The 23,744-nt window shown below is 44.3% G+C and overlaps 1 protein-coding gene across 4 annotated transcripts in view; it reads right to left on the minus strand.

Moving 5' to 3' along the window:
- DGKH (diacylglycerol kinase eta) overlaps positions 1 to 23,744 on the minus strand; it is a 444,882-nt gene that overhangs the window by 338,424 nt on the left and 82,714 nt on the right. For 2 of the 4 annotated variants that reach the window (XM_073614204.1, XM_073614200.1), the window contains exon 1: positions 12,472 to 12,798. In XM_073614204.1, coding sequence (XP_073470305.1) covers positions 12,472 to 12,744 — 273 coding nt within the window. In that variant the 5' untranslated portion in view covers positions 12,745 to 12,798. Of the gene's footprint in view, positions 1 to 12,471; positions 12,799 to 13,052; positions 13,131 to 23,744 lie in introns of those variants that run through there. The other 2 variants (XM_073614203.1, XM_073614202.1) reach the window with 2 other exon arrangements.

Raw genomic sequence — 23,744 nt, forward strand, 5'->3', positions numbered from 1 at the left:
AATCTTGTGCCCGCAGGGGACACAGAAGAAACCTTTGGAGACACACCAGGGGTGGGGACACCTCCCGATCTCCGAAGGATACAGGAGCTGAAAAATAATTGACCCCGGATCATTAGTCATCAGTATGAGTCAATGGTCCTGCGCCTCCTGCAGAACCGGGACTGGTACAAAAAGGTGTCTGCAGCCCATGTCAATAACATGACTATTCGCTACAGACAACTAATTTGGACAAGGTCTGATTAGCAAACAGACATGGGACTTTCTTAATGTCCCTTGCCCTAAGATTCCTACACTATACGCCCTTCCCAAAATCCACAAGGTTTTGCAAAACCCTCCTGGTCATCCAATAGTGTCTGGGAATAGGTGTCTGACAGAGAGCCAGCCAATTAGTCGATGACTTTCTCAGACCCCATTTTGAAGGCTTGGCATCGTATCTACAGGACACTAGTGACCTCCTTAGAACATTAGACGGCTTAGCCATCCCTGAGGAAGCGTGGCTTGTCACCTTGGATGTGGAAGCCCTCTACAACTCCATCCCCCACCATTTGGGGGTGGCAGTTGTGGAGGGCTTCATCTCTTGGAATACCGATGTGTCTTCTGCCTACAATAGGTTAATTTTGGACCTCTTGAGGTTTATTCTGTCAAATATCTTTATGTTTGCACGCTCCCATTACCTCCAGGTGCAGGGAGTCGCTATGGGGACCAAATGTGCCCCCTCCTACGCGAACCTGTACCTGGGGGAATGAGAGCGAGACCTGTTTTTTAGGGAGGACATGCAGACCCTTTTAGAATATATACCAATTTGGAGACAATACGACGTTTTCTTAATTTGGACGGGCAGTAGGGAGGACCTCTCCCGTTTTTTTGACGGCCTTAAGTTGAACTCGTACAATCTTACCTTCACTATGGAAGCAAATCAGTCTACTTTAACATTTCTGGATATAACAATTTTTGTTAATCCTGACAGAACTATAGGGACTACCCTATTTCGCAAGCCCTCGGCGGGAAATTCTCTCCTGCATGCCACCAGCTCACATCCACGTTCCATGATAACCAATGTGCCGTATGGACAGTATTTAAGGCTTAGAAGAAACTGCAGTGAAAATGCTCATTTTGAATTTGAGGCCAAAGCATTAAGAGACCACCTTAGATCACGTGGCTATTCACATATAGATGTTCTCGTTCTGTTAGGGATCATATTGTCCATAGTCATTATGCTCCTCCTTCTAAAAACAACACAAACACCAAGGGGACTAGACCTTGTCACAAGTGTGATTTCTGTAGATATATCTACGCATCACGCAATATTGCTCTTCCTAATGAACGAGTTTACAATCCAAAATTCTTAGCCACCTGTCAATCTATTGGTGTGGTCTATCTGATGATGTGCGACTGCAATGCTTTTTATGTGGGGAAAACTAAACGTCCTTTTTTCCACCGAATTAGAGATCATGTCTCCTTGATTACCAAAAAAAAGTTGGAGACCCCCATTAGCCGTCATTTAGGTCTATGTCATCAATTTAATGTCACAATAATGCACTTCTTCGCCCTTGAATATGCCCCCCCAAATGAAAGAGGGGGAGATTATGACAGGACCTTGCTGCAGCGAGAGACCAGGTGGATTTTTGATCTGAATGCTCTCAAATACCCTGGTTTAAATGATGTTTTAAGTTTCAAGCCTTTTCTTTAACCACTTCCCTACCCGCCTATAGACATATGACGTCCACAGATGGGATCTCCCATCCTGGGTGGACGTCATATGACGGCCTCGGGTTCCCGGCCACCGGGGGGGCGCGCGCCCGCCGCGTTGCTCGGGACCCGGTCCCCGCACACGCCGCGTTGCTCGGGACCCAGTGCGTGTGCCTGGCGGCCGCGATGTCCTCCGGGCACCCGCTATTGCCCGTTAACCGGGCCGGACCGTGGATCTCTGTGTGTAAACACAGAGATCCACGTCCTGTCAGCTCAGAGGAGAGCGATCTGTGTTCCCAGAACGGAGGAACACTGATCGGTCTCCTCCCCTTGTGCGTCCCCTCCCCCTACTAGTAAGCATTCCCTAGGAAACACATTTAACCCCTCCCCGCCCCCTAGTGGTTAACCCCTTCACTGCCTGTCACATTTACACAGTAATCAATGCAATTTTATAGCATTGATCGCTGTATAAATGTGAATGGTCCCAAAAATGTGTCAAAAGTGTCCGATGTGTCCGCCATGTCGCAGTCACGAAAAAAAATTGCGACCGCCGCTATTACTAGTAAAAAAAAAATATATAAATAATTTTTTTTTAAAAATACCATAAATCTATCCCGTATTTTATAGACGCTATAACTTTTGCGCAAACCAATCAATATACGCTTATTGCGATTTTTTTTACCAAAAATATGTAGAAGAATACGTATCGGCCGAAACGGAGGAAAAAATTTGTTTTTTTTTTTTAAATTGGGATATTTATTATAGCAAAAAGTAAAAAATATTGTGTTTTTTTTTAAATTGTCGCTCTTCTTTTGTTTATAGCGCAAAAAATAAAAACCGCAGAGATGATCAAATACCACCAAAAGAAAGCTCTATTTGTGGGGGAAAAAAGGACGTCAATTTTGTTTGGGTACAACGTCGCACGACCGCGCAATTGTCGTTTAAAGTGCGACAGCGCTGAAAACTAAAAATTGGTCTGGGAATGACCTTTGCGTCATGAGCGTCGCCGCCATATTGCAGCCCAGACGCATTCACATTCCTCTAATTCTGTCCGCGGCATGACAGCGAGTCAGACGTCGTCATGTCGGAGAGGGTATAAAGCGGGGATTTCCCTGCCACTCTCTGTCATTCCCCTCTGACGTGAGGCAGGCAACGATGCGGTCACTCTGGCGGACCATTTTGTGTTCCTCCCTGCCATTTTTTCTCAAGTAAGTCTTTAAACCTTTTTCAAGCCATGGATTTGAAAATAGACCTTTATCTGTCCCCATTTAGTACCCCTATTTTTTGACTGTTGATTTTTTTGAACTTATAGGTTCCCAGCTATGGGAAGTACAGTGCCCGCCCATGCTGTTTGACCCGCAGGATTGGCTTGGGGTCATCTCAACATCTTGCTGAGCAGCGTTACTTCCGGTTTCTTTTAAAGGAACCCTTCACTAAGAAGCTTTTTGCTTTTAACCATCCATTGGATGCGATTTTGGAACATTATTGATTCTATTCCTTTACTTAGCGAGGTATTTCCAGTTGCCGCTGCCCTTGGGAGGTTTACTGTAATTTATTGCAATACTTATCTTTTGACTCCATTGGTTGACACCATTACATTTGATATTTTCTAATTTATATAGAGAGATTCATCTACTCTACACAAGGCAGAGAGGAACACACATGGATTCTTCAGAGTAACAAAAGATAGCACTAGATGTTCTTTACTTTATTTCATGTGATCACTGCGAGCTCCACAAGGCTTGATATCTGACTGGCCACAAGTGTACTGGCTCCTGTTATACCTCCCTGTGAGGGAAATGCTGTCTATGACCTGACTGATTTACTCAGGGGTCCATCAGCTGAGGTGAGCGGCTAGTGTTATCATTGGTGGAGGTTTCATCTCACTTCAGTCACTCATCTTGTGTGGATGTCACTCACACTATTGGATTATCAATTTGAAATTCTTCAATATGGACATTTTTTAATATCCTTAAGATTATTGCTTTTATGATTAATTTTCTATGCGCTGTACTGCTTTTTATGAATTGTTTATTTGGGATTTGATAAGTTTTATCCTCAGTACCACAGCTGCTTTAGTACAATATTATGTGATTAGCGCTGGTTGATTACTTATTACTATGTTTTAACTACTGTTGTTTTTTTATTTTTATTATTAAACAAGTGTGATTTAACTGATTTCATGGTTTCTGACAGCTGCAATGTGTGTCAATAGAAGCACACAGTGCAATTCAGGATCAAGCCCACATAAGTACCCCCATTGCAAGCAGCTTACTATGGGGGCACTACGAGAAGAGGAAGAACCAGGAGTGCTGGTGGGGGTCCCCAGAAGGGAAGGATCAGGGCTGCTCTGCACAAAAACCATTTACGGTTCTACGAATGGGGGAGGTGTGGATGCATAACAGGATGCCCCACCTCCTATCATAGACCTTTTTGCATTCTGGAGAAATAGTACAAGGGGTTTTGTGAATGGAGGAGAGGGGCTGATGGGGAGGATGAGCAGCACAATTTATTCATTGTGTCAGCCCTAAGTTAATCTATATAGCAAGTGGTGCCAGCAGGACATAGGATACACTTCATTAAAGGCAAGTTATGTCCTTGGTGCTATAACCCCCCCCCCAAAAAATGTAACTGAGCTTCAGTGTTAAAGTGATTGTAAAACCTTAATGCCTTGAAGGTCAACCATAACCAATCAATAACCTAAAGCCCAAAAGCTAAGAAAAAAAACCCAGGTTTTTAGACCTTTTTTTAAGCATTATTGCTCCCTGTCAAGTGACCACAATCCCTCTGCACTGGTATACACAAAGTGGCTAGTGGGCATGTGCATTATCTTCTAGCCCTGTTATTCATTAGAAGGCATGTGAAAGGAAGGGGAGATGAGAGGGGTAACCAAGTGGGGTGGAGCTGGCTGGCTGTTAGAACTGGGACCAACGACTGTACACCAGTATGCATACGTCACTGGAAGAGCAAATGGGAGGGGGGACTGAGCGCGGCGGAGCTAAGCTGACTGGCTGGGAGAACTGGGAACGAAAAAGGTACAAGAAAGTTCTAGTGAGCAGCCACATTCAGCTTCACAAACCAATCATTGTTGGTCCAAGAGAGGAGGGGGTCCTGAAAGGCCTGATTAGATAGTTGTTTGGAAAACTAAAAAAAAAAAACAAATAAAAAAAAGTAAATAAACTTTACCTTTAAATGCAGCATAGAAAGGAAGGGTAAACCAACTTCTAACAGGAATGTGCAAATCTCAGCCCTGTCTTGACAAAATGATCAATTGGAATAAACATGTAAAAACATCCCCATCTTTGTATTTGGACTGAATGTTTAACTGTTGATGTAGAGTCAAGCTTTAAGAAAACTCCAGCGATGGTGAGCTCTCTGGATTGGGTGAGAAGAGTGGAATGATGGACCTACCTCTGTGCTTTTATTCTACAGCTCTTCCCCTGCAAAGATCCTTTCCAGGAACATTTCTGAACTTTGCTCTGCTACCAATCAGAAATACTTGTCAGTAACATAGATGGCTCTAGGGATTTCTTTGACACTGAGCCAGCTGTAAAGAAGCATGCTGAGTACAAAATTGTGCCAAGACCTGAACTTTACAACTGAAGTTATCTGCAAATCATCTTGCCCTGATCCAAAGATCTGATATCCTGGAGTTGTCCTTTAAAATCAGGGCTGCCTGTATCCGAGGAGCTGACCAATGTACTTAAATATGTATTCACTGGGATGAATTTATTTATTTCTAAACCGGCACTTACTGGATATTTATAATACATGTCCGAGGAACTTCTTCTACATGCAGAGGGTACAGTAACTGCCATACATTTTCCCAGAAGGAAATCCTCTAATACTGACCATGCTCAAGGTACTACAACAAATGGGTACATACAGTACATTTAGAGGCCAAGTTCACCTTTCTGAACAGGTTACACCCATATATAGGGTAGACTATGCAACATGCTACAGCATCCTCCCCACTGCTGATCCTCCTTCCCATTGTTAGTGGGTGGGCAGGGGGATCCTCTCCTCACACCCGTTGTCACAATTTGAAAACAGTGTGGCTCCGCCCTCATACAGCCACCTCATTCATTCAGAGTTCTGTGAATGAAGTACAAGTATTGTCTGCCATTGTGGCAGACGGCTTGTAGTTCTCCATGAGCTGTGAGGGTGTTGATAAGTGTTCTTGTAGTTCATGGATTCTTCCTGCTCTCCAGTAAATGTCTGCCCATATGGGAGGTACAGGCAGACAGTTTTACAGAGAGTCTGCACGAGCATGGCATTGCACCCACGGTTTTTGTTACAAAGAACTGCAAATATATATGAAGCCACATTGCCATGCCAAGGCATCTCTGAAAAGTGTGCCCCCCCTTATTCTTAACCACATAAGCACTCAAACTGAGACGTATACCGTGTTTCCCTGAAAATAAGCCCTACTGTGATTTTCAGGGAGGGCTGCAATATAAGCCCTACCCCGAAAATAAGCCCTAGTTTAAAGTGGTTGTAAAATCCTAGAATGCACTGTATTATATATTGTAAACCGTGCATGTTTTTGTAATCTATTTTTGATAAATACCTTCTTATAGCTTCTTTATCAGTTGACCTCCCGCTGCTCTCCTCCTCTTCTCCCAGCGGGGGATCTAGCCCCCCCCAGTGCTCAGTGCGGGGAAGAGAGGTCCGCCAGGTCATGGCGCAATAATAAGGTATTTATCACAAATGAATTACAGAAACACACAGTTTACATTATATAATATAATACTGTATTACAGTGCATTCTACAATTTTACAAGCACTTTTACTCAGTGTCACTGGCCACTAGGGATTCCTGACAGGCAGGGAGGGAGGGAGAGGGGGAGAGAAAACAGCACATGATAAGCCCTACCCCAAAAATAAGCCATACTGGGTCTATTGTTGCCAAGATTAATATAAAAGACTGGGGCTTATTTTCGGGGAAACGCGGTATATCACAAACAGTAACCCGATTTTTGGTTTGCAGTGTTAGGCTCAGCTGCCCTCAGAGATTCTAGGCTTCGTGTGTGTTTCAGTGCCTTTAAAGCAAAACTAAACTTTACATGAACTGCAGCTTATGTAGGTTTCCAGGCGCAGACAGTTCTAAAAAATGCTTTTAGGGTGCAGGTTGTAAAAACTACAGGAGATGCTTAACTACTAAGTCTTTGTGACAGTGGGCAATTTAATTTGAAGACTCTAGGTTACATTAGTTCAAGTTTTTTTTCCCTGTAACTTAAGGAGACCCTGCCCCCACATAATTTCATCAAAAAATAAAAAATAATTATTGCAACTTATGTTCACTTACCCTACATAGCATATTTACTCTGCATTAAAGGCCTCCCTATTCCTAGTGGTTCAGAAGGTTTGAAACTGTAGCTGTACACCGCCATCTTTAATGTGATGGCAGATAACCCACAAGAAACTGAGCTGTTACTCTAGTAATGCTCTGTATACATTCTGTGCATGTACAGTATTTGCTTGAGCAAAATTAGCCTCACTGCTGAGAATGGTCATGTGATCTCTGACAGTCACATGACTGTAGCAAAGCAAACGCAAATTGGATTTTGCTGCAAGAATAGGGAGTGTAGAGTGATCTTTGGAAGGCTCATTGCTGGTGAAGAAATACCGGCATTACTGCACTTGCCTCCTCCTGGTGCTGACAATCATGTGTGCGCTCCAGATGACAAGATCAGCAAGGCAACACAAAACTGGGCCACACACAAACAGCGACCTTGCAGCCGGGGGGGTTGAAAAGGATGCGGGAGACACCCCCATAAATGTGGAATTCCAAGGAATGTTGCAGAGGGTAGTACATTAAAAATTTAAAGGGGATATTAGCAAGTACATATTAGGAGGTGTTAATTTATAAACTTGAGTCTGGTGACCGGGTCTATGGAGCTACAGTATCTCCAAGGTAACACAGCTAACTATTCAAAATACACAGTACAGAAGTGCGCTGTACTCTAAAATATAAAACATTCTTGTGTCATCGTTTTCTCTTTTTTAGTGTAACCTAAAGTCCATGAGACATAAGAATCTTGAAGAAAATTCTGCTAAAAAGCCTCCATTATAATGAACAAAAAAAATGGTGGACTAAAACAATGATCAGCAAAACTTAATGGTGAAAGCTATGGGGTTGTCATCCTCATCCTTACTTCGCTACCTAATGGGTCATGGACCTGGAACAAGCATGCAGAATTTCAGATTTATTCATGCACTTGTTCCAAATCTGCAACACAATAAGTAGCAAAACAATGAAGACATGGATGGACAAACTGAGTGACTGTGCAGCACCCACATTTCTATTATGACAGGTGCCCTTTAAAAGGAGGACATCATTTTTATTAGATGTAATGATTCCAATTGCCTTTTTACCTTAAACAATACTTAGTTGCTTTAGTGACAGAACACTGTGCTTTGTAAACAAGGGTTCAATTATATATTCACACTGAAGCAATGAACCTGCAAACACTTTGATGACAGGGAGCTTGTTTACTATACGTAGTGTAACTCTAGCTATAACTTTTTGTATTAAAATTATATTCCAAGTCTTTTTTTTTTTTTTGCCATCTGTGGCCCCATTGAGGAGGTCTCACTTTTCTGTGCAGCCTCTCATTCTGTCCATGGGAAAGGAAAAAGGGAAAAACCTGCCTCATAGACAAGCTGGCCATAAAAAGCTGACTAACATTTGTACACTTCTGTACTTTTTTCTGTAGAAAAAGTGGGTTTAATGCGGTCAAGTTGTGATTTCAGACATTTCCTCCCACTTTCCGTCCCAATGACAGTGTTCTTACAATGGGAAATTAGGCAAATCTCAAAATGGAGACAGAGCAAAAATAACTGACAGACAGTGGCGGCAGCTACATCAGGGGCTCCGCCCCCCTAACCCATGCACCCGGACCCCAATTTACATGCAGGGTGTCGGATGCATGGATTTCAATAGGTTTTTTTATTTTTTAAGCACATGATTAGATCCTGAGGCTCTAACTGGCTTCAAAAAAGGGTGGACTCAAGAAGCAGGTCCTGAGACCCGATTGGTCAGGAGTCTTAGGACGATTGTGCGAGCGAGGGGGGCAAGTTTGTCGCTCCCCCCAAAATACTGAGCACCAGCCGCCACTGCATTCCAGCCCCTTACTACCTCCTGAAAAACTGGAAGTGATATAAAAGGAGAGCGCTAGGAGGTGATTGGGGATGACCAATACCACATGACAAGAAGAAAAAACACGATCAATAAGCTACAAATTCAGGAATAGCAATGTTGCTTACAGACAAGTTTTTTGCCAATAAAATTGTGCTTTCTCCATTTCTACACATTGCTGAAACACACAGACGAATCTCTCCATTATATCTTTATCCTGAGTTATCAGTAAACTTCAATACATGGAAAAATCCTGTTCCATATTGTGAAGACATGTGTCTGTAAGGGGCAAACACTGTACACAGATGATGAATGGAGGTTTATGTGTCAGAGTGGACATGGCAGACAAGGTGTGAATAGTTTGCGGAGCATGCAACATTCACCATGGAGCTGTACACAACTTTACACTGATCACCTTGGACATGTGTGTCAGGTAGTGATACTACTACAAGTGACAGTGAAAACAAACCTGGCAGACAAGCTGTGTGTACACACCATGTGCTGCCTGGGATAACAACCTCAGCCAACAGGCAATGTACACACAGGATAACACGATATAGAGATTATATATTTACACATATATATTGCTAATTATGTATACAGCAAACAATGAGATGCCCTTTACTGCACACACCCATACAGTATCTCACAAAAGTGAGTACATCCCTCACATTTTTGTAAACATTTTATTATATATTTTCATGTGACAACACTGAAGAAATGACACTTTGCTACAATGTAAAGTAGCGAGTGTACAGCTTGTCTAACAGTGTAAACTTGCTGTCCCCTTAGAGGTGTACTCACTTTTTTTGCCAGCGGTTTAGACATTAATGGCTGTGTTTTGAGTTGTTTTGAGGGGACAGCAAATTTACACTGTTATACAAGCTGTACACTCACTACTTTACATTGTAGCAAAGTGTCATTTCTTCAGTGTTGTCACAGTAAAAAATATAATAAAATGTTTACAAAAATGTGAGGGGTGTACTCAATTTTGTCACTGTCACCTATGCATTAAGGTGAAAAAACGTCTGACAGTGTGGTCACTGTCAGATGTTTTTTCATCTTAATGCATAGGATGCATTAAGGTGAAAAAACACAAGGGTTTACAACCCCTTTAAAGGTCTCTTGAACGTGGAAGCCTAAAAACACCACATAGGCTTTTTTTTTTTTTAATGATCTAAATGCAGCTCATTGTTCTTAATAGGCCTGCACACACAGGTGGTTAACGTTATGCAGTGTATAGATCAGTAAACAAAACAAAAAAAAACATACATGTATGTGCAAATATAGTGTACACCCTGCTCCCTTGATTAATGAAGCTAGAAGAATTTTTATGCGTCTTCACACAAATACACACATGTGCTTCTGCCTAGTAGGACTAGGGTCATTGGCTCGAATCCCAACCACAACACTACCTGCCTGCAATTTGCATGTTCTCCCTGTGCCTGCGTGGGTTTCCTCTGGGTACTCCAGTTTCCTCCCACACTCCAAAAATATAATGGTATGTTAACTGGCTCCAGTCTATATTAGTCCTATTATGTGTATGTATGACTGAGTTTGGGACCTTAACCTGTAAGCTCCTTGAGGGCAGGGACTGATGTTAATGTACAATATAAATGTATAAAGCGCTGTGTAAATTGACAGCGCTATATACGGCAAGTACCTGTAGTAACGTCCTATACAGCCTTTCCTTTTGTTTTTATGGCAGGAATATCTAATGTTTGTACATCAGTGAGCTGTGCAAGTACCCTTTAGCCCCTGTTCACATTGGAACAACTTGTCATGCAATTTTGCCTGTCAAATCGCATGACAAGTTGCATCCTGTTGCCGGCAATCACACTGTACAAATCGGTGCGACACAGACTTTGCGGTGCTGCATCGATTTGAGAAAGTAATACATGCACTAACTTAGCCCATTTCGGGTGCGACTTGAATAGATATCTGTGCATGAAGCCGCACAGTTGTCTTCCAAGTCACACTGACATGCGGCTTTGAAATTGTGCGATTTCAGATGAAGTTGCAGTCAATGTGAACAGGGGCCAAGCTGGGTATACACGTAAAGTTTATTTTTTCGTTCAACCCAGCGGACTGAAAGAAAAAAAATAAACTGAGATGTTGCCATACTAACTAGTGCAGCCATCTCCCCCGCTGTGCTATTAGAATTCCGATAGAGAATGGCTGCCCCCCCCCCCCCCAACCAGAACACACCAATCAGCGCTCACATCTATTGGCTGCCAGTGCTGATTGGATGTTGGCTTTCCAACATGTCCCTTTGACAAAAGCCGGTCCTTAGACCACCTTCTGTCAGAAGGACAACTGTACACACTGACCACATTGAATCGGCCAATAATGGACAATATTTGGCCCATGTGTACGTGGCTTAACACATGTGCACTCTGCAACTTATAGAGTACATACAGCCAGTGCATACACATGATGGTCATACAGGACAGGAGCAAACACACACACACACACACACTTGTTACAACGTATTGAGTTGTGACATTCCCTGACACATGAACACACAGCACTGAGGAACCATGTATGCTTATGTACAGTAGTAGATGATGGTGTCATGTACAGTAGTAGTAGTGTCATGTACAGTAGTAGTAGTGGATAGTGCCGTGTGTAGTAGTAGTAGTAGCAGTAGTAGAGGATAGTGTTATGTGTAGTAGTAGAGGACAGAGTCATGTATAGTAATAGTAGTAGAGGCTCTGAGGAAGAAGGTATTCCTTTGAAACGCGTCAGTCAGCAGTGGTTTTCGTGTCCTCTCCTTTATCACCTGGAGACTGTTGATACCAGATGGATTAAGGCTTTTACATTGCAGTTTTCATTCACACATTTGTGAGTGATTTTTAATTCACTATTCTAATAAACTTATCAAAAGGATAATGCACAAGGCTGGTGCACCCTCTATGTCTTTTTTCTTGTTTCACTACTAGGATATCCCTCTATCCTGGAGGGTAGCAAGGCCTGAGATATTATCCATAATGAACTCTAGATAACCTGATCAACACACTTGTGCACAAGAGTATTTGTTTGCTGCTATCAAAAATAGTAGTAGTAGAGGATGGTGTCATGTACAGTAGTAGTAGTAGTGGATGGTGTCATGTATAGTAATAGTAGTAGATGGTGTCATATATAGTAGTAGTATGGGTAGTAGATGGTGTCATGTATAATAATAGTAGTAGTAGTAGTAGAGGATGGTGTCATGTATAGTAGTAGTAGTAATAGTAGTAGTAGTGGATGGTGTCATGTATAGTAATAGTAGTAGATGGTGTCATATATAGTAGTAGTATTGGTAGTAGATGGTGTCATGTATAATAATAGTAGTAGTAGTAGTAGTAGTAGAGGATGGTGTCATGTATAGTAGTAGTAGTAGAAGGTGTCGTGTGTGTGTGTTTGTGTGTGTGTGTGTCATATACAGTAGTAGTAGAGGATGGCATCTCGTGTGTGTCATGTAGTAGAGGATGGTGTCATGTATAGTGTGTGTTGTATTCGGGGCTGACACGTGCAGACACACATAGCGAACAGATCGGGGTGCCGGCTGTATGTATGTATGTATGTATGTATGTATGTATGTATGGGGCTCGGGGGCGGAGGTGCCCTCTCGCTGTCAGTAGGTGTGCTCAGTGCCTTACCTTGGTGCGGATCTGTCCGGAGGTGGACACTTTCCGGATGAGTTTCTGGGGCCCCTCATGCTCCCCCTCGCTGTCAGAGGATTCCTCTCCTGCAGCCGTCCCCGAACTTGCACCGGCCGGGGGGTCCCTCATCATGCCGCTTCCGGACATCTTGTCACAGTCCTGCCGGGGAAACACAAACCAATCCGTGTCAACAGGGCTGACAACCAGTCCTCTCCGACTGGCCAGGGGCACAGTGGAGGTGCCGGGCACAGTAGCGCGCCTGGCCGCCATCTTCCACCGACACCCGCCCCCTCCCCCCCAGAACTATCACACCCGACCACCCAACACCGCCCCCACATCAACAGACTCCGCCCATGTTTCCCCACTCCCGACCACCCATAACCAAACTCCGCCCACCCTTCCAACTCCCTGCATGCAGACTCCGCCCACCTTCCCCAATCCTGGCCACCCAACACCGCCCATACATGCAGAGACTCCGCCCATTATCCCCCCTTTCCATCCAGACTCCGCCCACCACTCCTTCACTCTATACTATATCACACCCGACCACCCAGCCCCGCCCCCTTCTATTATCATACCGAGCCGCTTCCCGTCCCCGGCGAGAACAGCCCACCGCTGCCCGTGCAGCATTCTATGTCTCCCAGGCCCCGCCCCCGTACCTCCCACAGCCGAGCGGCTACACACATCACACAGCATCCACTAAGTCAATACAGTGCGGCTATAAATAGCCTGACAGGCCGGCTACACATCCACCAACTATGTGACACTTGCCTGCCCGGCCCCGCCCCCCTCCTCCCTGTCACCGGCCGGGGAAGCCGGGGGACTGACATCAGCCCTGTCACTGGAGGAAGGGCGGCCTCCTGGATACTCACATCCAGGGATGGGACAGATAGCGGGATCACAGCCCGAATAACAGGGAGAGCAACACACATCCTACAATCCGAGCTCTACCCACTACACGGCCCAAGCACTGGATCTCTATACATTATACATATACACAACCATTACTGGGGGGACTCCCACACACCATCCCTCACCCCACACATCAATGGACTGCCACTGTCCTGACAACACTTGTGCCCCTCAGTCCCCCCTGAGCCGTGTGTAGTCTTCCATTCACACAGCTCTATAGAAGGAGCCACAACAAATTGAAAGTACAATAATTGAGATTCTGGATAGAGTAAGAAGAGTTACCGTATATAAAAACATACCCACCGGTGCCTCATTGCAGAGATTTCCCTTCCTGTGCCATAGCCAAACAGGAAGTGAGAGGAAATCCCTGCAAATTAAGGGAATTATTTGGGAGTCCCCCCAGAACTAGTGTCCCCATTGGAAGATTTCCCCTCTATTACCTTTCTGGGGACAACCCAAAAATTGGGATTTTCTTTCACTTTCAATGATTACAATAAACAGGACAAATATAGAGAGGATGAAACTCCCTAACTGGGCACAGACAGCAATAAAAACTGACAGGTTCTAATCCATCTCCACTCTATCAAACACGAAAAAAAAAAAAGTTTTGCAATTAGTTATAAAAAAAAAAAAAAAAAAATCAGGATACTGTGGGGAGAGGAACCTTGGCACTCCAGTAAAGGGGGAGGGGGTGCAGTTTAGGGTTAGGAATGTGACACCCTAGATAAACATAGAACATGAACCATAACCAGCATTCAGACTGCTCTTCAGACAGCAATACACAAGCAGTGAAGAAGCTTATACTGCCTGTTCTTACCCTTCAAAGCGGAAGGAAACACATCGATTTAACCATTTAAAAAAAAAAAAACACAGTTGTTGCACAAATGTAACTGTCACAATGGTTATGCTCTCAACCAAACTGTCAAACCATCCAATGGCTGGGGTCATAACTGATCCCATCATGGCAGTTAGGAGGCATGGGCATCCGCAGGTAGGGGCAAGGGGGGTCAAGTGCCCCCCCCCCGATCGGCACATTCAGCACAGTGGCTTCGCTATGGGGGTGCGGGCAGCCAGCGGGGTGACACCATCAAGGTGCTGTCAAGACCCCCCCATCAGTGTAGTGTGACTGCAGGCTCTTTTCCCTGCTCAGTCCAGCAGAGAACTCAGCAGCGCTGTGTCAGGAGAAAGGCGAGCTGTGGGCTGTCAGAGGTTTCCCCGCTCGCCCCCCCCCCCCCTTTCTCCTGTCAGGGAGAAGAGACGGCGACTCTCACCAGATTCCCTGCCCAGCTTCCTGCCCGCTCCATTCCTTTCCCATTGGCTATAACTGAGGGCCAATCAAAGGAGACTAGGAGAGGAGAGCATCATGGGACATGTAGTCCCGAAGATTGGCAGCCCCATTTTCCACAGGAAAGAGGGTACAGCTCAATCAAGAGAGAGATTGAGAGACTGCAGCCTGGAAAAAAGCTAAGGGAGTGAGTGCTACAGGACAAAGAAAGAGGCGTGTGCTGGGCGGAAGCCAGAGAAAGCCACACTGCCCAGTGCCACCAGAGAGAGAGCCACGCTACCCAGCGGCACCAGAGAGAGAGCCACACTACCCAGCGCCACCAGAGAGAGAGCCACACTACCCAGCACCACCAGAGAAAGACTGAGCCACTGCCAGGGTACAGACATGCTACACTACTGACAAGAATTGGCCTGGGGAACCCAGAGTGAGTGATCTTCCAGCCGGAGAGATCACTGCTGTAGTTTCGCTGGGTCTGGTAAGAGGGCCTGTCAGCCATTATCTATTACTTATCCTAGGGACTGTACTACGCCTGCTGTCTCTGACATGGCAATGTGATAATGACATTGTTGAAAAGGGGCGGTGCATGGGTGACCCTAAAATGATGCCCCCCTCTGAAAAAAGTTCTGCGGACGCCCATGGTTAGAGGAACTGCAGTCTGCGCACATCATTTGTAATGAAAACATCTTTGCCATTCTGAAGCTTCCCTCCAACCACTTTGCATATTATTTTATAATATATATATATATATATATATATATATATATATATATATATATATATATATATATATATACACTGAGATTCTGTACTTGCCAAATATGCTGCAGAAATCTCCCTCCATTGAGTCTGTCTGCAACCATTTATTTTAACTGTGGGAAGCTGAAGCTGCTGCCTGTTCACTTCCTGGATTTACGCAGAGGCACACCTCCAGCTCTGTAGCTCTCATTGGCCCTCTTATCACTCAACCCCCCTCCCTTCCTGGCAAACTCTCACAAGATATGCATGTCATCAAAGGCCTAGGCTTTTTACCAGACAAGAAACAGAAGTGGGCTGTAGAAGGTATTTCTTGGCAGAAAAAAAAAGTTACTATCTAACGTTAAAACAAGGGGAGAAGATTTAAAAGATGGAAAGATAAAAAATGACTGAAGTTCCACTTTAAGGATTAAACCGAGGCCAAATTGGCAGCTTTCCTGGCTGAAAATGACTGGAGGGTTTACTTCCACTTTAAATTGTTCCCACCCACACTATAGGCGAAAGAGGACTACAGCGCAGGCTTACTTTGCTGGGAGGATGTCCATGGACATCCTCCCATGACTGTGCGGCGCGCTCTGTGATTGCTGCATCCTCAGGACACAGCTGATAACAGATCAGGGTAAAGGGCCAATCATAGCAGCCCTTTACCACGTGATCAGCTGTGTCCAATGACAGCTGATCACCATGTAAACACAAGCTGCTTATCAGCATTCCTTTCCTCACTCTGACAGTGTGAGGAGAGCCAATAACTGGCCTGTGTTAAAGGGACATCTACACTGATAATCAGGGCACCGATTATCAGCACAGTCCCAACAGTTCCCACCAGTGCTGCCAATCAGTGCCCACCATTGCCACCTCATCAGTGCAGCCTCATCAGCGCACATCAGTGAAGGCAAGTGGTTAAAGTGATACTAAACACACCCTGTTTAATTTACATTTTCCCTTCTATTTCTGTATATGGTCAAAAAAAGGATTGAAAAAGTAAACTTTGTGAGCACAACATGAGGCAGTGCTTCTATAAACAAACAAAATTAACTTTTTTACAAAAATGTTAAAACCACACATAATAGTAAAATCATTGCAACACTACTCAACAGTAGATCAACAGATACCCAAATACAGACATGAATCCAATAGTATAGGTCAGTGATGGCCCCAGAACCTTGGCACTCCAGATGTTTTGAAACTACATTTCCCATGATGCTCATGCACTCTGCAGTGTAGTTGAGCATCACGAGAAATATAGTTCCAAAACATCTGGGGTGCCAAGGTTCGCCATCACTAGTATAGGTATATAAGGTCCAATGATTTTCAAGAAAGATACTGATAATGATCAGAAATTCAAGTCCATGATTTCTCCATACGTGCTTGTCGATGCATTTCACAAAGACAGATTGGGTAGGTGCTGATTGACTGCAAAAAGACAAACACCGGGCGGGACCAATTTCTAGGACAGGGGTAGGAGGGCCTCCACAAAAGGGACCCAGTAGAGCCAGATGGCAAATGGCGTCCAACTCCCAACAACTGGGCTGGCGAAGACCCACCTATTAGAGCAAGGACGTAGGTATTGATTCAAAAGGGCCCAGAAAACAGTGTAAGGGGGTGAAATTAAGCTTCAATCCAAGATGTCTGGAGATATGGAGGAGCCCCATACAATAGGTGAATAGAAGATATTCCTAAGGTATATATGCCCAAAAACATAACCTTATGCGACCACAACACAAGAAAGCATTTCTCCAAAACAATGGTTTGCTTAAACACAAAACACAGAACAGGACTTGTTGATCACCAAATTTAGATCTAGTTATGATGGCGTATACTCCAAGAAAGGCAGTGTCCCCCACTTGGGAGCTCGCAAGTAGAGCTTAGCCAATCACCCGGTAGGGTGGGGGAACCTTCCTTGAAAAGTCCTAGCCTCTATGGTGTCCCCGCCGGCCCACTATGTAAATGGTCAAAGGCACTGTAATTATTTTAATTTGGCATACAAATATATATTTGAAATCAAATCTTTATTATTTTTTGGCAATAACATGGTGTGGGTGGATTTTTGGCAGTCACAGGCAGTACCACACCCTTCCAGTCTTTGCATTCGAACAGAGAGGTGAATCCTCCATCAATCTACATGTAATATCCCGTGCCCCCAATGTGTTTAGCTGGTTAGTGGGCATGGAGGAGGGAGTGGGCTGTCTGTTACCACTGTGGATACACCCACATGTGTGACTCTTCAGTCACATGGCCTGCTCAGATGTGATGGGGAGGAAATGCTCAGCATAGAAACTCGCTGAAGACTGAGCATGTGCAGTAGCTGCCAACACTCCTCTGCAAAATCCCTAGCTGAGCATTGGGGACTTGGACAGAAGGGGGGGATAGAGAGCAGCAGGATAAAACATGTTTTTTGCAGAAAAAAGAAAAAACAAATCTCATAGTGAGTGAGCATGAACAGCATGTAATACACCATTTATTGATATTTTTTTTTTTTATAATGTGGGTTTAGTGACGCTATAAAAAAAATATTTAAAGTGGTTGTAAATGTAGATTAAATAAATAACAAACAGGTTGATATTTCCTTGCTCTGTGCAATGGAATTGCACAGAGTGCCCCCCAAAACTCCTCTTCTTGGGTCGCTAGGCGGTGCTCCTGGCTCCTCCCCTCCACCAAGTGCCCCATAGAAAGCCTCTTATGGGGCACTCGTGGAGGCTCACTCCTGAGCTTCCCAATCTGCATCTACTGACACAGACAGGGGGACTCGGCCCTGCCCCCAGCTACCTCATTACTGGCTTTGATTGACAGCAGAGGGAGCCAAGCTGTGAAGCTAGTGAGACTAGGAAGTGAGGGGAGAGAAGAGCTGCAGGCATGTGCACAGCACTGTATCAAATAAGGAGTCGGGCAGGTATAAAGGGGGTAAATAAATAAAATAAAAACAATCCCCCGCCAGCTTGCTGCAGAGAAGGACCATTGCTCTCTGTAGAGGTCCAACATCCCCCCCCCCCCCACTTATTTTTTCATTGTAGTTGATGCCTATGTTCACTGATAAAGATTTTTCATTTTCCCAGTCCTTTGACAACATTAGCAGAATAAGGCAGTAAGGGGAGATTTCACAAACTAAGTCTCTGGCAACAATAGAAAGCTTCCCGACTCTAGTAAAATTATTTTCTTCAAGATGCACTTTTTAAAAAGGAAGTCAATTGCTATTTCACAATGTTGGTCAGATAATAGTCATCTGCTGGTTTTATACTGCGTATCACATCATTTATGGTCTGCATGCAAATAATGTCATTTATATCATCACAAAAATATTCTCAACATCATAAACTGCAATTAAATAAGAAATTTGTTTAGTTAGCCGATCTAATCTGCTACACACAAATTACACCTTCAGCACCACTCCAAAAGTTACTTAACACAACACATATCAGGTAACAATAGTGTTACTGGAAAAAAAGGAAGACTTATAAAGCGTCTGTAAATTTATTGGTAAGACTCTCACACAAAAGTTTACTTGTGCTCTATGCTGCCACCACATGGATGCTTTGAAAAAAATAGATATACAATGTATATTATATATACACACACACACACACACACACACACACACACACACACACACACACACACACAGTTTCAATTTGATTAGAAACAATTGATTACTGATTGAATTTTCCTGTATTCACTTCTTAAAAAACACTTCCCGCCTGATGTACTGTGCACCGTTTTAGGCATATGTAAAGAAATGCAGTAAAGCAAGAATGCTTTCAAAAACTCGAACGAATCCGTCGGACATTCCGATCATGTGTGGGCTTCATCGGACCTTTTCTGTCAAAAAATCTGACGGACTTTAGAAAAAGAACAGGTTTCAAATCTTTCTGATGGACTCGATTCCTATCGAAAAAAACGTTCATCTGTATGCTAGTCCGACGGACCGAAAACGACGCAAGGGCAGCTATTGGCTACTAGCTATTGAACTTCCTTTCCTAGTCCAGTCATACATCATCACGTTCGAAACGATCGGACTTTGGTGGGATCGCGTGTAGGCAAGTCCGTTTCATCGGAACTCCGTTGAAAAGTCCTTCGGAGTTTAGTCCGACGAGAAGTCCGCTCGTGTATACGCGGCATAAGTTTATTTTTATCAATTTAAAAAAATGCAAGAGACAACAGAAGAAAATTTAATTCATATCAATATTTGGTGTGACCACTCCGACTTCAAAACAGCATCAAGGATTATTCACAGCAGAAGCCCATCTGCGAGTGCCGGGTAATGGATGTCCACCTATGTAAACAAGGCAGAGCTCTGTTCTGACAGGGGGGGAAGTGATGGATTGAAAATTGTCTACAACAATCTCCCGACTGCATCTCTGGAGCTCAGCCACAGTGATCTTTGGGTTCTTCTTTACCTCTCTCACCAAGGCTCTTTTCCCCCAATAGCTCAGTTTGGCCAGACGGCCAGCTTTAGGAAGGGTTCTGGTCGTCCCAAACGTCTTACATTGAGCCCGGGTTCACACCATAATGCGCTGCGGAACGCACAGGAGCGCTGTGCGTCCCTGTTCACCATTTCAGGGACGAATCAGGGCCAATTCTATGCCTGAATTTGGCCCTGAAACGCAGCCAAAGACGCACAGCGTTTTTGTGCAGTGCGCACCGCAGCCGCCCCGGAGATATGTGAACCGGCTCCATAGGGAGCCAGTCACATTCTCCTGCTATGCGAATTAGATGTGCGGAAACGCACATCTAATTCTCATAGGTGTGAACCCGGGCTGAAGGATTATGCCACTGTGCTCTTAGGAACCTTAAGTGCAGCAGAAATTTTTTTGTAACCTTGGCCAGATCTGTGCCTTGCCACAATTCTGTCTCTGAGCTCTTCAGGCAGTTCCTTTGACCTCATGATTCTCATTTGCTCTGACATGCACTGTGAGCTGCAAGGTCTTATATAGACAGGTGTGTGGCTTTCCTAAGCAAGTCCAATCAGTATAATCAAACACAGCTGGACTCAAATGAAGGTGTAGAACCATCTCAAGAATGATCAGAAGAAATGGACAGCACCTGAGTTAAATATATGAGTGTCAAAGCAAAGGGTCTGAATACTTAGGACCATGTGATATTTCAGTTTTTTCTTTTTTAATCTGCAAAAATGTCAACAATTCTGTGTTTTTCTGTCAATATGGGGTGCTGTGTGTACAATAACCGCTTCAGCCCCGGAAGATTTTACCCCCTTCCTGACCAGAGCGTTTTTTACGATTCGGCACTGCGTCGCTTTAACTGACAATTGCGCGGTCGTGCGACATGGCTCCCAAACAAAATTGACGTCCTTTTTTTCCCACAAATAGAGCTTTCTTTTGGTGGTATTTGATCGCCTCTGCGATTTTTATTTTTTGCGCTATAAACAATATAAGAGGAACAATTTTGAAAAAAACGCATTATTTTTTACATTTTGCTATAATAAATATCCCCCAAAAATATATAAAAAAACATTTTTTTTCTTCAGTTTAGGCCGATCGTATTCTTCTACATATTTTTGGTATAAAAAAAAAAAAAAAAAAAAAATCGCAATAAGCGTTGATTGATTGGTTTGCGCAAAAGTTATAGTGTTTAACCACTTGACGACTGCCTCACGCCGATGTACGTCGGCAAGGTGGCACGGACAGGCAAAATCACGTACATATACGCGATTTGCCTTCCGCGGGTGGGGGGTCCGATCGGACCCCCCCCCCCCCGGTGCCCGAGGCGGTCGTCTTTTGTCCCACGGCGATCGGAGGTGAGGGGGAGGCCATCCGTTCGTGGCCCCCCCCTCGCGATCGCCGCCGGCCCATCGAATCATTCCTTTGCTGCTGTATGCTAAACAGCAGCAAAGGAAATGATGTCATCTCTCCTCGGCTCGGTAATTTCCATTCCGGCCCGAGAAGAGAAGACAGGTATGTGAGTACACAACACTACACACACACACACAGTAGAACATGCCAGGCACACATAACACCCCGATCCGCCCCCCCCCCGATCGCCCCCCGATCCCCCCCCAATCACCCCCCCCCCCCCATCACAAACTGACACCAGCAGTTTTTTTGTTTTTTTTTCTTTTTCTGATTACTGCATTGGTGTCAGTTTGTGACAGTTACAGTGTTGGGACAGTTAGTATTAGCCCCCTGTAGGTCTAGGATACCCCCCTAACCCCCTCTAATAAAGTTTTAACCCCTTGATCACCCCCTGTCACCAGTGTCGCTAAGCGATCATTTTTCTGATCGCTGTATTAGTGTCGCTGGTGATGCTAGTTAGGGACCTAAATATTTAGGTTAGCCGTCAGCGTTTTATAGCGACAGGGACCCCCATATACTACCGAATAAATGTTTTAACCCCTTGATGGCCCCCTAGTTAACCCTTTCACCACTGATCACCGTATAACTGTTACGGGTGACGCTGGTTAGTTCGTTTATTTTTTATAGTGTCAGGGCACCCGCCGTTTATTACCGAATAAAGGTTTAGCCCCCTGATCGCCCGGCGGTGATATGCGTCGCCTCAGGCAGCGTCAGATTAGCGCCAGTACCGCTAACACCCACGCACGCAGCATACGCCTCCCTTAGTGGTATAGTATCTGATCGGATCAATATCTGATCCGATCAGATCTATACTAGTGTCCCCAGCAGTTTAGGGTTCCCAAAAACGCAGTGTTAGCAGGATCAGCCCAGATACCTGCTAGCACCTGCGTTTTGCCCCTCCGCCCAGCCCACCCAAGTGCAGTATCGATCGATCGATCACTGTCACTTACAAAACACTAAATGCATAACTGCAGCGTTTGCAGAGTCAGGCCTGATCCCTGCGATCACTAACAGTTTTTTTGGTAGCTTTTTATTGAACTGGCAAGCACCAGCGGCCTAGTACACCCCGGTCGTAGTCAAACCAGCACTGCAGTAACACTTGGTGATGTGGCGAGTCCCATAAGTGCAGTTCAAGCTGGTGAGGTGGCAAGCACAAGTAGTGTCCCGCTGCCACCAAGAAGACAAACACAGGCCCGTCGTGCCCATAATGCCCTTCCTGCTGCATTCGCCAATCCTGTCCCTTCTGTCCTGACAATCTTGGTCTTTGCATTGGTGAATGTTTTGAACGCTACCATTCACTAGTTGAGTATTAGCGTAGGGTACAGCATTCCACAGACTAGGCACACTTTCACAGGGTCTCCCAAGATGCCATCGCATTTTGAGAGACCCGAACCTGGAACCGGTTACAGTTATAAAAGTTAGTTACAAAAAAAGTGTAAAAAAAAAAAAAAAAAATATATAGAATAAAAAAAAATAGTTGTCGTTTCATTGTTCTCTCTCTCTCTCTATTCTCTCTCTCTATTGTTCTGCTCTTTTTTACTGTATTCTATTCTGCAATGTTTTATTGTTATTATGTTTTATCATGTTTGCTTTTCAGGTATGCAATTTTTTATACTTTACCGTTTACTGTGCTTTATTGTTAACCATTTTTTTGTCTTCAGGTACGCCATTCACGACTTTGAATGGTTATACCAGAATGATGCCTGCAGGTTTAGGTATCATCTTGGTATCATTCTTTTCAGCCAGCGGTCGGCTTTCATGTAAAAGCAATCCTAGCGGCTAATTAGCCTCTAGACTGCTTTTACAAGCCGTGGGAGGGAATGCCCCCCCCCCCCACCGTCTTCCGTGTTTTTCTCTGGATCTCCTGTCTCAACAGGGAACCTGAGAATGCAGCCGGTGATTCAGCCAGCTGACCATAGAGCTGATCAGAGACCAGAGTGGCTCCAAACATCTCTATGGCCTAAGAAACCGGAAGCTACGAGCATTTTATGACTTAGATTTCGCCGGATGTAAATAGCGCCATTGGGAAATTGGGGAAGCATTTTATCACACCGATCTTGGTGTCGTCAGATGCTTTGAGGGCAGAGGAGAGATCTAGGGTCTAATAGACCCCAATTTTTTCAAAAAAAAAGTACCTGTCACTACCTATTGCTATCATAGGGGATATTTACATTCCCCGAGATAACAATAAAAATGATAAAAAAAAAAAAAAAAAAAAAATGAAAGGAACAGTTTAAAAATAAGATAAAAAAGCAAAAAAATAATAAACAAAAAAAAAAAAGCACCCCTGTCGCCCCCTGCTCTACAATAAAAAGGCGAAAAACGCTAAGGCGAACGCAAGCGGCGGTCTGTCGTCAAACGTAAACAGCAATTGCACCATGCATGTGAAGTATCGCCGCGAAGGTCAGATCGAGGGCAGTAATTTTTGCAGTAGACCTCCTCTGTAAATCTAAAGTGGTAACCTGTAAAGGCTTTTAAAGGCTTTTAAAAATGTATTTATTTTGTTGCCACTGCAC

Source organism: Aquarana catesbeiana, linkage group LG02 (assembly GCF_042186555.1).
Source record: "Aquarana catesbeiana isolate 2022-GZ linkage group LG02, ASM4218655v1, whole genome shotgun sequence".
NCBI classification, from domain to species: Eukaryota; Metazoa; Chordata; class Amphibia; order Anura; family Ranidae; genus Aquarana; species Aquarana catesbeiana.